Source organism: Pempheris klunzingeri, chromosome 7, assembly GCF_042242105.1.
Source record: "Pempheris klunzingeri isolate RE-2024b chromosome 7, fPemKlu1.hap1, whole genome shotgun sequence".
Classification (NCBI taxonomy): domain Eukaryota; kingdom Metazoa; phylum Chordata; class Actinopteri; order Acropomatiformes; family Pempheridae; genus Pempheris; species Pempheris klunzingeri.
The window spans coordinates 3,437,567-3,454,470 of record NC_092018.1 but is presented as its reverse complement, the minus strand read 5'-3'; the positions used below and the strand labels follow the sequence as shown (position 1 = coordinate 3,454,470).

At 40.1% G+C, this 16,904-nt stretch overlaps 1 protein-coding gene across 1 annotated transcript; it reads right to left on the bottom strand.

Moving 5' to 3' along the window:
* Nucleotides 1-6,633: 6,633 nt before the first annotated feature.
* Nucleotides 6,634-10,678, bottom strand: LOC139204212 (GTPase IMAP family member 8-like). The gene is made up of 3 exons (XM_070834193.1): nucleotides 10,640-10,678; nucleotides 9,704-9,757; nucleotides 6,634-9,425 (listed from the first exon to the last, which is right to left on the bottom strand). The coding sequence occupies exons 1-3, from the start codon at nucleotides 10,656-10,658 to the stop codon at nucleotides 6,634-6,636; spliced, it is 2,865 nt and encodes a 954-aa protein (XP_070690294.1). The 5' UTR covers nucleotides 10,659-10,678.
* Between the last annotated feature and the right edge of the window lie 6,226 nt (nucleotides 10,679-16,904).

The following is a 16,904-nucleotide window of genomic DNA, read 5'->3' as shown; positions in this document are numbered from 1 at the left end:
TCTGAGCTGAGGGTTGTTCTTCTGGGGAACAGCTGGTCTCAGAGGAGCTCAGTGGGGAACTTCATACTGGGAAAGATTGAGTTTAATACAGAGCAAGAGTCACAGGACAATCAAAAGAGAAAGAAATATTTCTCATCAACACCCCAGATCTGCTGCATCCAAGTCAAGTCAAGTTTCTTTAATTTCGTTATGCAGGCATAACGAAATTTTGCATACTCCCGGCAAGGCACATACATAAATAAGGCTGAATAGATAAATAAAAAAAATATTTACAGGTAAACAAAATGTATGTACAGAGGAAAATATATGTACAGGGGTAAAAAAGTGATGGGTGATGAGTAAAGTGCAACTTGGTGCAAGTCCTGTTTGATCCCGACCTCTCTGAGGACAAACTGACAGAACATGTAGAAACATCTAAGAGACTCTCTGATCCTGGACCTCATGTGTTCCTGCTGGTTCTACAGCCTGAAGACTTCACTGAGGAGCACAAACTGAGGCTCAGCAGAGTCCTTCAGCTCTTCAGTGATCGATCATTTGATCATTCACTGGTTCTGATATCAGCACCCAGAGAGGAGAGAGTCAAGGAAAAAGATGCACCAGACCAGCCCTTAAAAGACCTGATCAGCATGTGTAGATACAGACAGGGGGGAGTGAGTTCCATAACTGGGGAGCCGAGCGGCTGAATGCTCGGCCCCCCATGGTGACGAGGTGAGCAGAGGGGACAGAGGAAGAGGATGGGAGAGTGCGGGCAGGTACAGAGACGTGAATGACATCAGAGAGGTATGGAGGGGTGAGGTTGTGGATGGCTTTGTATGTGTGGAGTAGGATTTTGTATTGGATGCGGTGTGTGATGGGGAGCCAGTGGAGCTGTTGCAGGATGGGTGTGATGTGATGAGTGGAAGGTGTCCTAGAAATGATGCGAGCTGCTGAGTTCTGGACCAGTTGAAGTTTATGGAGGGTTTTTTGGGGGAGACCGAACAGAAGGGAGTTGCAGTAGTCGAGTGACTAGGCTGTGAGGGAGGGGCGCAGGCGGTTGATATTACGGAGGTGGAAGTAGGCTGACTGGGTTATGTTGTTAATATGTGATGTGAAAGAAAGTGTGCTGTCGAGGATGACACCCAGACTCTTCACCTGAGGGGAGGGGGAGATGGAGGAGTGGTCAAATGGGATAAACTGTTGGATTTGTTGAGTGGATCTAGAGCCAATTAGTAACATTTCTGTTTTATCACTGTTTAATTTGAGGAAATTTGTGAACCAGAGCTTTATTTCAAGGAGGCAGTTGGTGAGGGAGGAAGGTGGGATGATGGAGTCGGGTTTAGTGGAGATGTAGAGCTGAGTGTCATCCGCGTAGCAGTGGAACTGAATATTGTGTTTGATGTGGCCAAGAAGGAGGATGTAAATGATGAAGAGCAGGGGCCCCAGGACCGAGCCCTGGGGCACACCTGTGGTGACTGGGAGTGGGTAGGAAGTGAATGATTTGATCTGGATGAAGATAGGATTTAAACCAGGTGAGGGGTGTCTGTGTGATGCCAATAGTGTGAAGTCTGTCCAGGAGGATGGTGTGGGAGATGGTGTCAAAGGCCGCACTCAGATCAAGTAAGATGAGGGTGGATAACAGACCAGAATCAGCAGCTAGGAGGAGATCATTGGTTATTTTAAGTAAGGCTGTTTCGGTGGAGTGAAGGGGGCGGAAACCAGATTGAAATTGTTCATAGAGATTATTGTGAGACAGATGACAATGAAGTTGAGAAGCAACAGTTTTTTCAAGAATTTTGGAGAGAATTGGAAGATTGGAAATAGGACGGAGATTATTGTGGTTGTTCGGGTCAGCACCAGGTTTCTTGAGTGTGGGGGTGACAGAAGCCGTTTTAAGGGGTGAGGGGACAATTCCAGTGGTGAGGGAAGAGTGGGTTATGTGTGTGATGAGAGGGGCCAGAGAAAGAGCAGCAGCTTTAACAAGAACAGTAGGAAGAGGGTCCAGTCGGCAGAATATCCAGGAGCTCTGCCAGAGCTGTGGAAGAAGATATGTTGTTCGCAACATCAAGGACAAGCAATGTCCAATGTAAATAAAAGTATATATTATAATGATATATATGTATATAATAACCTTCGCTGTGATCTGACGCCATGTTGTGACTTGAGCAGGAAGTTTTCATGCTGAGTTATTTCTAAAAGCATCTGGAGGTCTATTTGAATTACTCAGTCTTTGCTTTTCCTTCTGAGTGCTTGAAGGTGAAGGAAGTTCAAACAATTTAATGAGGAACAGCAAGGCGTCGCCTACTTTCAGGTCCAGGTCCTGCAGAGTGAGAGACCTCTAGATCCCAAAGTGAGAGGCTGTTATGTTGGAAAGGAGCCACCAGAGACTTTGACCTGTTTCTGATATGATAAACCTGCAATCAGTCTGTTTTTTTATACTCTGATACTCTGTTGTACAAAAGGCCCTCATCATTGTCATCTTTATTAGCTGGCCACCATTTTGTAACTGTGTGTGTTTTACCTTCAACCTCAAGCTGATTGTTTCAAGCATTTGGCCACAGTTTAATACCTGTCCAAGCAGACAAACTACACCCACCCGAATTGTCCTGAATTGTGGTTATTTTTACCTTTAAAACCTTCAAGATGCTTCTTTGTGAATCTTTTTTGTTTGAGGACAAAGTCTGAGTCAGTCATTTCAAACCCTGACATCTATTCTGCACTTCTATCATTGGTCACCAGAGAGCAGCGCTGGCTTTCTAATGGATGTAAACCTCTTTGGAAGAAGCTGAAAATGTGTTTGAATGTGATGAATGACGGTGAGGAACACTTATTTTACTCATTATTCTACTGATTATCACTTATTAGACATTAAATGTGCTGTTTGGTTCTGGTGTTTTAGTTCATGTGTTTGTGTTTTTTAGTTTGTCCACTCTTGATAATGTGTTTAGAGTGAAGTTTTAAAAAAAAGTAATGAGACACTCAGTCAAACCAGGTTGTACCTAAACCACATGAAAAGTAAAAAAACAAATAATGATACAATAAAATAAATATCAATATTTGTTAACTGACCTGTGCAATAAATGTCATTTCTGTACGATTCCAATAAATTCAATCATTTTTTTAAATCAAAATTTGAATATTTCCTGTTAAATGACAGGGAAACGTGCTAAGTGAGGCAGAGGCTCAGCCTCCCCTCAGATTGCACAATAGCTGCAGCAGCCATGTCTGCTTTGTGTAACAGTCTGAAGATGCAGACCTGCTGGAACAAAGGTCAATAAAAGACTAATAAAAAAGAATAAAACAATAATTGCTATTCAAAATCTATAAATATAGGATTATGTAAATGAATGTGTGTAGAGGTTCAATCACACTGTGTTTGATTAGAGGAATTTCAGTGATATGTTTGCGAGCTTAGCACAAAGACCTGTTAGCCTCGCTGCATCAAAGGTGATATCAACACAAACACATATAAATGCATGTTTAGTTATTTTATGAGACTGAACTTCTTTTCCCTCGTTTATCGAGGTGGTGCCCCAGTCGAGGTGGACTTCACACAAAGTCTCATTAATTTGTATAATTATCTTTGATAGTTATTAATTATTTCTGATAGCCAAACTGCCCCATACACGGTACCGTTCACAACATTTAAACAAGTAAAGAACACACGTGACCTTCTGTCAGGTCACATTACTTCCTCAGCAACACGTCACATGGTTGTAGATGTCGTAGATGGTTTTTCTCTCGACACTAATAAAACCTTTCGTATATGCTTAAACGTTCGAGATTGAAAGCAGTTTATTAAAAAAAACATCTAGCATATGAACAACTGTTACGTCTCCTTTCAATGATTGAAATTAGACATTAACATGGACAATCAAAACAGATGGAGTCAAAGTAGTTGTGGTACAAAAACAACAATTTATTGACTAACTATAAATAAAATTCACAAGTGTGGAAGAAGAGGGTGGGATGAGGGGTTGTGCCAAATAAACTCAAACAATTACAATAAAACAGGGCCTAAACTGAATCTGGTTTTGAAAACAAACCCAAACAAAACCTGACTTATCAAACAGAGAAGCTTAATCAAATAGCAACACAGAGGTGGCACCAACCCTAAAACCTAGTGTTTCTAGACAGTGTTATCTACCTGTGTGAGAAATGTATAGGGTACCCCATCTTACCTATCCCACCCCTCGTTCCACCAACCTAATCAACTTGAACAAACTCTAGTTGACTGGCAACATTCAACATCACATCCAACAGCTCCAGCAGCTCCAGCAGACCATGCAGACCTCTCAATCACTGCAGGAAAAGTCCTTTTATAGGAGCCCTGACAGGAGGAAGAGACACACACACCCACAACTGCACTGTGCCCCCTCGCTTTCAGCCTGGCATGTAACAACAACCAACTGAACCTTGTGGTTGAGCTGCTTTGACACTGACAGAGGATCTTAACTCACAGGTGTAGTAAAGGGATCTTTGAGCTATGTTAATGTTCACAACACCTCAGGAAGTGAGAACAATGAAATAAATCAATAGATAAATTAAAAAAAAACACCACACTAACTGTTTTGAAAAGTCATAATGTAGAAACTTTAATTAATTTATTACATAATCTCATTTGATTTTTACTACATAACACATTGATTTTCATGCCCACTTGCAGCTTCAGTTGGATTAAGACCTACTTTAGTAACAGTTCATAAAAGCCATATCTGACAAATAGGCCTTCTGTGGTGGAAACGTTTTGTATTTTATGAATAAAGAAGAGTCTGATGTCTGGAGTATTAGTTTGGTTTAATTGAGACAATCATCACAGGAGTGATACAAGGTTCTTCCCCGAGCTAATCTCAGGGTGGGAGTCTTATAGTACGTTTTGCTCCGTGGTGTTTGCGTCAGTCTCCTGGGCAGGTGCTACCCCTGGTTTACCATCAGCGTATCCTATTATTTAAGTTATTTAAGAAAAAGGGAGTTTAGCTCGTGAAGCTGATCTTCAAGGTTGGTTCATCAGAGAAAAAGGAGTATTGCTTGTGCAGAAGACTGAGACAAAGGGAGTAAAGTTGGAAAGTTGGTCTGACCTTGGAGGTCAGGTCAAAATGGAGTTCCCAGGAAGGTACTGTTAAGACCATGAGAGCTAAACAAGCACATAAGAACTGATGATCATGAGAATATATGATAACACACAGAGTATATGAAAATTCTATTACACTTCCACGAAAAATACTAATAATCAGAATCAGATTTAATCATGTATGTGAACACATACTGTACTTACACATGAACAGAAAATAACAACAAAGAACAACAGAGTCGATGTAAAGTAGTAAAAATAGAGTAAAAAGGCTCAATATTTCTATATGTACATAATGATTACATAGAAAATAAACCAGACCATTATTTTCACATGTGACAGACACCTTGGAGTCAGTTATTGTCTCTCGTACTGCGGCCAGTTATCAGTGTGATGAAGTGTTTGTAGTCAGCGTGGATTAAGACCTAATGCAGAACACACTTTGGCACAATCTGCCTGTTTCAGATGAGCTTCTGACATCTCAGACTCCAGTTAGGTGTGATTGTTGAGAGACACGTCTTGACGTCGCAGGTGCTGCCACAGTTTTCAAACAGTGTGGGAGGAGAGGAGCGGTGACCAATGAGGACGCAGCATGAAAACTGGAGGAGGGCCGCAGATATACAGACACAGGGCCAATTTAAATCTGCTGCTTTCACTCAGTTCAGCAGCAGGACATTATGCAGGCAGCTCTTGGACAGACACTCTGCTTTATTCTGTCTCAGGACGTTCAGTTCAGCGGAGGGACTTTTCTGACGACAAGCTACTCACAAACAGTTACTTTGGCTGTTTTAATAGATATTTTTTAAAGTTAACTCATCTATATTGTTTTGTGGCACAAAGACTTTGATGTCTAATGTGAGAATGAGACAGTAGATTGTTTTCTGGCTCCTCCCTCTCTCTCCTCATCTCCTCCTCCTTCTCCTTCAGGATTCTCTCCATTTCTTTCTTTGTTGCTGCAACAGCCGTCCACTTCACTCTCTGCTCTCTGACAACAGTTTGGGACTTATTCTGGCTTGATTTGACTTTAGACTCCTCTCTTCCTGGACTGGTGTTTCCCAAAGAGCTCTTTCTACATCCAGTCTTCCTGATCAGCACAATCCTGAGACAATACCTACAACCTCAGAAGAGCTGGAGTTACTAATGTTCATCATTGCTGCTGAACTGGTTCAAGACTATTATGTAAAACATCTTGTTCTTGTGTCTCAGCTCCTCCAGTTCACCGTCTATCATGGTGATACGTTTCTTTGGTTGTGTGACTTTTTCCTTTTGTGCACATGCAAATGTTTTGGCTGTGTTGCTGTGTGGTCCATCTTTAGACTGACTCACTTCTGTCACCATGTCCAACATCTCTGGGATCTGCTGCCAATAATAACAATGTTTGTGGCTTTTCAGACACCATAAAGTAGATGGAAACAAAACAGTGTGATCACATATTTACATAAAAAGAATTCAAAATATCAGAATTAGTGGAGGATTTTTTTCTTAGTGGTCTAATTGGACACTGTGGAGCAAACCTGTGTTGTTAAATGAGAGTCAGGTGATATTTAATTGATGTAATTTCAAAATGATCAAGAGTCAGTTGGTGATCACTGGATGATGCATTTGTTTTGGTATTTCTGTTTTAGGTCATTTAATTCTCCTTCATGACGTCTCTTCAAGTCCTCTACTTGTTCTTTTAGGTGCTTTTCTTTGACCGTTGAGAGCTCTTTTAGCAGACTGTACTCTTTGTCACACCTCCCTTCTGTCTTCTGCATTTTTCTCTTATGTTTTTGCTTCAGCTCCTTTATTTCCTCCATGTGTTTTTCTGCCAACGCTACAAAGTCCTTGGAGTGTTTCTCTCTAAACTCATTGAATTCTTCACCTTGTTTTCTGGCCTCATCTTCATATTTCTTCTTCATTTCCTTTTTTTCTTTCTTGTAGGTTTTCTCTAATTCTTTTCTCTCTTTTTCTTCTTCTTCTCTTCTCATTCGGTTGTCCTCTTTTCTTTTCTTTTCTTGTTTTTGTCTTTCCTGCTCGTATTCTTCCTGCAGCTTTCTAAGTCTTGTTTCCTCCTCCTGTCGTTTCTGTTCATCTTCTTGATAACGTTTTTTCCACCATTCGTTTCTTTCCTTCTCCCAGTCCTCTTGTTGCTTTCTCTTCTCTTCTCTGCTCTGCTCCAGTTTTCTATCAATGGTTTTCTTTTCCTCTGATTCTGACTTTATTTTTCTCTCCAGATCTTCAAGTTGCTGCTTCCACTCCTGTTGCTGAAGTTCATCCTGCTTCTTCCTGATGTTGTTTTCTTCTTCTCTCTTTTCCTGTTCTTTCTGTCTCTGCTCACGCTCCTTTTTGATTTTCTTCTCCATTTCTCTAAGTTGTTTCTCTCTCTCCTGTTCAATTTTCACTCTCTGTTGTTCCATTCGTTTCTTCACTGCTTCCATTTCCTCCTCATGTTTTCTTTGAAGCTCCTCCTTCTGTTTCTGCATTTCTTCTTCCTTCTCCTTCAGGATCCTCTTCACCTCCTTCTGTATTGCTGCCTCGGCCTCTTGGAACATCTCTGAGGTGTAGCAGCTGCCGCCATTTTCCTTCAGCATTTTGACTGACTTTGTCATCAACTCTCTGACTTGTGTGCGATCTGTCTTCTCATTGTTGTTGAAGACCTGGTATCTTCTTCCACAATCATTCGTCAGTTTTGTCAAAAGGCCATCACGGTCTTCTTCCATGTAACTCTCAATTGTTTGATTTTTCAAATCATCCCCTTTGGTGAATATAATGATGATGAAATCTTGTGAATTCTTGCCAAAATATTTCTTGATCAGCTCCACAAAGTCTCTTTCCTCTTGTGTAAATCGGCCGATCTGCAGCACCAGCAGGAACACATGAGGTCCAGGAGACAACAAGCCAATGCAGTTCACAAGCTCCTGCTGAACCTCATCATTGGACAGAGTCGTGTCAAACAAGCCGGGAGTGTCGACCAAAACAACGGTCCGCCCGTCAATCTCTCCTGTCACTTTCTCGCAAAATCTGGTCACAGAACTTGAGCTGGCTTTAGAGTTAAAATGTTCTTTACCCAAAATTGTGTTTCCAGTTGCACTCCTCCCACTGCCAGACGGTCCAATCAGCACCATCCTGAGACACTCTCTGTCCTGATTTCTATCATCACCTCCTCCCTCACCACTCACTGTAAGTCTCACAATAGTGCTCTCCTGCTCTACAACCTTATTCATCTGAGCCTTGGTGAACATGTCCTTTGTGAAGCATCTGGATCCTTCAACTCTCATCTTTTCCACAGCGTCCAACAACTCAGGGATCTGCTGCTTGTCCTTGATGTTGAGAACAACATATCTTCCTCCACAGCTCTGGCAGAGCTCCTGGATGTCCTTGTTTTCTTTTACAAAGTTGACAACAGCTGGATCTGTAGGATCTGACTCCACAGTGAACAGAATCATGGTGAAGTCATTTAATCTGGAGCCAAATACTTTCCGGATGGTCTCTAACTCTCCCTTGTCTTCATCAGTGAGGGGATCCACAGGTACGACCAGGATGAAGGCATGGACGCCCTCAGGATCACAGAGGGACACACACCTGAATGATTCCTCCATCACTGCCTCCTGAGGTTCTCCATACAAGGCAGGCAGCTCCACCAGGGAAACCACATGTCCACACACTTCTCCCTGATTTTTAACACACTCTGATGATCTGGAGACTGAATGAAGCTCTGTCTGACCTAAAATGGTCTTGGCTGCTGAAGTCTTCCCTGCTCCTCTCCTCCCACACAGAACCAGGTTTACAGCTGCTTTGATGTGTCCAGACACAGACTTTCCCTTCATGGTTAAACCTGGATCCTCATCCTCAACAACATCACAGCTCACATGCTCTCCAATGTTCTCCTTCACAACTTGACCCAAGCGTGTTAACAGCTCTGGAAGTTCAAGGTTCTCCTGCTTCAGGTGTCTGTATCTACACATGCTGATCAGGTCTTTTAAGGGCTGGTCTGGTGCATCTTTTTCCTTGACTCTCTCCTCTCTGGGTGCTGATATCAGAACCAGTGAATGATCAAATGATCGATCACTGAAGAGCTGAAGGACTCTGCTGAGCCTCAGTTTGTGCTCCTCAGTGAAGTCTTCAGGCTGTAGAACCAGCAGGAACACATGAGGTCCAGGATCAGAGAGTCTCTTACATGTTTCTACATGTTCTGTCAGTTTGTCCTCAGAGAGGTCGGGATGCAGCAGATCTGGGGTGTTGATGAGAAATATTTCTTTCTCTTTTAATTGTCCTCTGACTCTCACACAGTGATCTGGCTCTTCCTCTGTGTTGAACTTTGTCTTTCCCAGTATGAAGTTCCCCACTGAGCTCCTCTGAGACCAGCTGTTCCCCAGAAGAACAACCCTCAGCTCAGACACTGGAAAGAAAACAGCTAATTAGAAAAACCTGAATGTAGACGTCATTTAAAATAATTACACTAACATTAAACTTAGTTAATCAATTAGGACACAGCTTTTTTCAGATAGACTTCAGTGAATGTATCAGCTGTTATCATATGGAAAAATTTACAAATTCACTGCTGAGGTTGCAACTATTCAAATAAAATAGTGAGTTTGTACAAACCACTTGCAAACACATTAATCATAGATGTTAATATTCAGAAGAATAATCATAACTTGGTTCGGTTTAACTCACTGTAAGGAGGCAGCCATCTGAAGCTGCGGCTGCGCTTCAGTGGCAGCACATCATCTGTCAGTGAGAGGATACAGAACATCGATTCAATCACATGAAATCTTTGAGTAGAAGGACACTTTTTCTGGAAGGACGGGATCATTTCACTTTTGTTTTTACTTGTTTTATTTAAAACTACTACACAACTGGAACAAAACTAGAGGTGTGGGCTGAGCTTCTCCTTCGATCTAGACGAGGGTCTACAGTAGAGGACAGAAAACAACGTTTGACCACAGACAATAGCATCTTACCATTCAGTGTAATCATATTTTCATTTTGTTTCGTCACAATATATGTATAGTTGTGTTTGTCATTGTGTTACACAGTATGCCGGTGACTTATTTACTGTTTCCTGATATTATACTGCATAGAAAAAAAAGCAATCAAATAGGACTACGTTGGACTGTTTGGCTGCTAAAAAAGCTGCAACAGAAACATTTAAGTACATAATTCACAAGATTATAATCAAGGAACTCAAGCTCAACACTCTTCAAAATGACTTGTGTTGTGTGATCCATCCCAGTGAACAACAAATCCACAGGTGTGTTACTAAAGTAATAATATTACAATATTGGACCCAAAACAATCTTTCTTCAGCAGAAGTGGACGTGCAGCTCTGGAAACCAAACGACTTATAGTGTAAGAATAAGAAAGAGGGTCTTTTCTTTGGAAGAACATAATATCTGCATAAACTCACTGACGAGCTTATTAACGATGTTGGACACATTCATTGAGTCAGACTAAGACCCAGGAACATATGGAAACCTTCATGGTACAAATCAATGATCTTATCATGTTTACTTTGAATAGCCTGAGTGTTTGAGACGTGCTGTATAAATAAAGCTGCCTTGCAGAGCAGACAGTGTGTTATTGAGACTAATAAAGTCTGACTGAACTCACCTGATGCTGCAGCCGCCATAATGTCACTCTGCTGCCAACATCACACACTAATTCAGCTGGAAACCAACTGCTGGGTTTGAGAACCTACAGAGGAGGAGGATAAAATGTTTGATCATCTTTGCTTGTTAACTTAAAGGTGACCACCACTTTCACACTCGTGACCTCTGAACGAACAGATAAAGAACAAAACCTGCACCTACAATCTGAACATATACAAACAACACTAAATGTCTTTTCTGTCAAACTGACACAAGGTCTGTGGAGACTTTTACAAATTCTGAATTCAATTTTTCACATGTTATTAAGTTCATAATATGAACAGAATTTCTAAAAACACTTTAGATCAAAACAAATTATTCAATTCTGTGGAACAATTTTGTAAAAAACTTTTTCACAGAAATTCATATAATGTAAAAAATGATCTTCCTTGAATAAAAGTATGTCATATACTTGATTGTACTTCTCTCCAATGCCAACTGCAATCTTATTTTATAGGAGGATTTAACTTCCTTGTCCACATTCAATCAGACCTTGACCCCAGAAAACAGATTCTTATCAGTACATTTATAGATGAATAAAGTCATAAATGTGTTCTCAGGATCAATAGAGATTTAACACTTTAACACTCTATAGCATATGGCCTCATTTTTTAAGAATTCAACAACATTTCTAAGCACCTCATCCATCCTTTCTCTACAGTACTTCTCCTTAGAGGGTCATGGGGGTCGAGAGCACTGGGCGAGAGACGAGGTCTCCACTAAACTGGTAAGCGGTTAACCAGAGGACTGACAGATAGAGACAGACAACCACTCAGAGAGAGCCCAGACATGAGAACTCAAGCAGGTTCAAACCCTGGACGGTACAACACGTACCACACAGCACACTGTTCAAACTATATACTCCCATGACCTCCCTGAGGTGGCTGTAGCTGCTATGTTGGACTGTCGGTCTCCGATCGTGGATTTTTGAAAGTATATTGTCAGGAAGAATATATTCTTTTTAGCTCAGTGTGATTGGTTGGATTAGTTTGTTTGAATTCATATTTCAGAAGCATCTACTCACTGTTTGAGATCCTCTTTGCTGCCAGCTGCACTCCTTCAGACCTTTGTGAGGCTCACTGTGCAGACTTGATATCAGGTTAACAGCGACTTAATGTTTAACTAATAAAGCTGTAAAACAGGAACTGGAAACAGAAACCAAACTACTTTTAGTGTAAGAATAAGAAAGAGGGTCTTTTCTTTGGAAGAACATAATATCTGCATAAACTCACTGACGAGCTTATTAACGATGTTGGACACATTCATTGAGTCAGACTAAGACCCAGGAACATATGGAAACCTTCATGGTACAAATCAATGATCTTATCATGTTTACTTTGAATAGCCTGAGTGTTTGAGACGTGCTGTATAAATAAAGCTGCCTTGCAGAGCAGACAGTGTGTTATTGAGACTAATAAAGTCTGACTGAACTCACCTGATGCTGCAGCCGCCATAATGTCACTCTGCTGCCAACATCACACACTAATTCAGCTGGAAACCAACTGCTGGGTTTGAGAACCTACAGAGGAGGAGGATAAAATGTTTGATCATCTTTGCTTGTTAACTTAAAGGTGACCACCACTTTCACACTCGTGACCTCTGAACGAACAGATAAAGAACAAAACCTGCACCTACAATCTGAACATATACAAACAACACTAAATGTCTTTTCTGTCAAACTGACACAAGGTCTGTGGAGACTTTTACAAATTCTGAATTCAATTTTTCACATGTTATTAAGTTCATAATATGAACAGAATTTCTAAAAACACTTTAGATCAAAACAAATTATTCAATTCTGTGGAACAATTTTGTAAAAAACTTTTTCACAGAAATTCATATAATGTAAAAAATGATCTTCCTTGAATAAAAGTATGTCATATACTTGATTGTACTTCTCTCCAATGCCAACTGCAATCTTATTTTATAGGAGGATTTAACTTCCTTGTCCACATTCAATCAGACCTTGACCCCAGAAAACAGATTCTTATCAGTACATTTATAGATGAATAAAGTCATAAATGTGTTCTCAGGATCAATAGAGATTTAACACTTTAACACTCTATAGCATATGGCCTCATTTTTTAAGAATTCAACAACATTTCTAAGCACCTCATCCATCCTTTCTCTACAGTACTTCTCCTTAGAGGGTCATGGGGGTCGAGAGCACTGGGCGAGAGACGAGGTCTCCACTAAACTGGTAAGCGGTTAACCAGAGGACTGACAGATAGAGACAGACAACCACTCAGAGAGAGCCCAGACATGAGAACTCAAGCAGGTTCAAACCCTGGACGGTACAACACGTACCACACAGCACACTGTTCAAACTATATACTCCCATGACCTCCCTGAGGTGGCTGTAGCTGCTATGTTGGACTGTCGGTCTCCGATCGTGGATTTTTGAAAGTATATTGTCAGGAAGAATATATTCTTTTTAGCTCAGTGTGATTGGTTGGATTAGTTTGTTTGAATTCATATTTCAGAAGCATCTACTCACTGTTTGAGATCCTCTTTGCTGCCAGCTGCACTCCTTCAGACCTTTGTGAGGCTCACTGTGCAGACTTGATATCAGGTTAACAGCGACTTAATGTTTAACTAATAAAGCTGTAAAACAGGAACTGGAAACAGAAACCAAACTACTTTTAGTGTAAGAATAAGAAAGAGGGTCTTTTCTTTGGAAGAACATAATATCTGCATAAACTCACTGACGAGCTTATTAACGATGTTGGACACATTCATTGAGTCAGACTAAGACCCAGGAACATATGGAAGCCTTCATGGTACAAATCAATGACCTTATCATGTTTACTTTGAATAGCCTGAGTGTTTGAGACGTGCTGTATAAATAAAGCTGCCTTGCAGAGCAGACAGTGTGTTATTGAGACTAATAAAGTCTGACTGAACTCACCTGATGCTGCAGCCGCCATAATGTCACTCTGCTGCCAACATCACACACTAATTCAGCTGGAAACCAACTGCTGGGTTTGAGAACCTACAGAGGAGGAGGATAAAATGTTTGATCATCTTTGCTTGTTAACTTAAAGGTGACCACCACTTTCACACTTGTGACCTCTGAACAAACAGATAAAGCTCAAAACCTGCACCTACAATCTGAACATATACAAACAACACTAAATGTCTTTTCTGTCAAACTGACACAAGGCCTGTGGAGACTTTTACAAATTCTAAATTCAATTTTTCACATTATTAAGTTCATAATATGAACAGAATTCCTCAAAACACTTTAGATCAAAACTAATTATTCAATTTTGTGGAACAACTTTGTAAAAAAGTTGAGTTTCCAAACGTTTTCAAAGAAATTCATATAATGTAAGTAAACTTACATTACTTTAAAAATGATCTTCCTTCAATAAAAGTATGCCATATACTTTTATTGTACTTCTCTCCAATGCCCAACTACAATCTTATTTTATAGGAGGATTTAACTTCCTTGTCCACATTCAATCAGACCTTGACCCCAGAAAAGATTCTTATCAGTACATTTATAGATGAATAAAGTCATAAATATGTTCTCAGTATCAGTAAAGATTTAACACTTTAACACTCTATAGCATATGGCCTCATTTTTTAAGAATTCAACAACATTTCTAAGCACCTCATCCATCCTTTCTCTACAGTACTTCTCCTTAGAGGGTCATGGGGGTCGAGAGCACTGGGCGAGAGACGAGGTCTCCACTAAACTGGTAAGCGGTTAACCAGAGGACTGACAGATAGAGACAGACAACCACTCAGAGAGAGCCCAGACATGAGAACTCAAGCAGGTTCAAACCCTGGACGGTACAACACGTACCACACAGCACACTGTTCAAACTATATACTCCTATGACCTCCCTGAGGTGGCTGTAGCTGCTATGTTGAACTGTCGGTCTCCGATCGTGGATTTTTGAAAGTATATTGGCAGAAAGAAAATATTCTTTTTAGCTCAGTGTGATTGGTTGGATTAGTTTGTTTGAATTCATATTTCAGATGCATCTACTCACTGTTTGAGATCCTCTTTGCTGCCAGCTGCACTCCTTCAGACCTTTGTGAGGCTCACTGTGCAGACTTGATATCAGGTTAACAGTGAGTTAATGTTTAACTAATAAAGCTGTAAAACAGGAACTGGGAAGCTTCCCACACATGACGAACGACCAGAATCAGATTCCAATAACCTCGTGGAAAAGTGTGCCTCCAAATCCAGATCAAAAAGAGTAGTAGCAGTATATCAGGAAGAAGAACCAGTTTGTCTAAACATGGTGGTGCAGTCATGTGACCCAGTGACCATTAAAACCTGGGACACAACTAGCTAATTTTAAATAGTTTGTTTTTGTTATTAAAAGGTTCGTTTCAAACAATTCAATAATTCTAATACTGTCCTACATCACAAAGAACCTGTCCTGACCATATTTTCTGAAAATGTTGATATGATGCTGTGACATATATGTAACATTTCAGATCAGGACAGTTGGGGCAGCGTCTCAAAAATCAGTTCAGAGATCAGTTCCTTGTGGTCTATTTAGTTTGTTTTACTTAAAGGAGAAATGGGTCTGGGTTCTTATGGGTTAAAGACAAAAAGCAGCATCACAGCTTTCTGTTTTCAGGTTGTTGTTGTTTTTTACCAGAATGATAAAATAGAGCACAAACAGCTCTCAGAAATCACCCACCAAAACATCCAGACCTCCAAAAATGATGGCTAAAAATGAAAGAACACGTGCACTTGCAACCGTGTGAGCAACTAATGGCTATATTGTGTTAAAAAGTCTAATGGTTGAGCTAAAGTGATATATATATATATATATATAACTGGTGGGTACTTGGACGGGATGTCATGATACTGTATTTTGTTAAGTTCCGTTTTTGTCTCGTCTCATGTTGCTTGGCATTTCCGGTTTTATTTTGTAGTATCTCTGTCTTCCCTCATTTCTGTTAATTTACTTCCTGTCGTCTGATTGTCTAGCTCCTCCCTGATTGTTTCCACCTGTTCCCCATTACCCTGTGTATTTATTGTCTGTGTCTCCCTTTGTCCTGTGCCAGTTCGTCATGTCCATGGTCGTGCCTTCCTGTGACTTCTGGTTCATGAATTTGATGATCGGAGTACTGTTTTGGAAGTTTGGTTTTCTTTTCAGTTGTGTACTTTGTGTCAAGCCCTGTCTTGCTCCTTCTTTTAACTTTATTAGTCTAGCCTAGTCATTTTTAGTTGCTACTTTGTATCGCGTTTTGAGTGCCCTTTCTGTTGTTTTTCTGTTACGTTTTGATTTTGTTGTGTTTGATCACTCCTGTTTTCTTCAAAGTTGCCTTTTGTTAGTTTAGTTTTAGGGTTTTGTCTTTGTTCCTGTTTTGTTCTTCCTTTTGAATAAAGTTTCTTTGTTACTTTACTGAGTCGAGCGTGTGGGTTCCATAGCCTTGTCTGCCAGGACCTGGTCACGGGAGCTGGATTGAGTCGTGAGGGCTGTGCTGCCACAGTATAATTTCTTTTGAGTAGCTACAGTTTAATTTTGAAATTATGGTTTATTTTGTAATTTAAATTATGTCCTTGAGCCCTGTAAAATAAAAGCACCTTATTTGCACTCAAGTCTGCTGGGTCTGCCTGCTACCACCTTCCTGGACCTTTTCGGCCGGACTACTTTACATCTCCCCGTTCTTACATAGGTTTTCCGCCTCTATGTATCCGCTTGGTGACCAATCAGTCCACACTCTAAAAACTAATGTTTTGACTCAACTAAAAAAAAAACAATTTTTTTTTTTGAATTGTGGTAACTTCTGATGAAATTAAGTTCAACCAACAACCTCCATTGAGTTAGGGGAAATAGATTTTCCTCTACAATCAAAAGGATTTTTTATTGCCATCTACTTAATTGGTTGTACAAACACGTGTTTAAGTTGATTACTCATAAAATTAAGTTGTAACAGTTTTTTTTCTACAATATGTAAAAGAAATTAAGTATTATATACTTAATCATAGTTCTGAACATAAGTTACAACTGTTAAAAAATTAAGTTGCCCCAATCCAAATTTTTTGTTATAGCTTTATAAAAATTCACTCTGCACCAAAACTGTTCAAAATTAATTTTATTTATTCACATTTTAATGTAGGGAAAAAACTACAAACTTAAATTGCCCCACAAGTTATAAATAAACAAATTGGCCATAATGCTTTGAAATTAAATTGTAACCATAATGCCATCACAGCAAATTTACAGGGTTTTACTTATTTGAAACCACAGTGC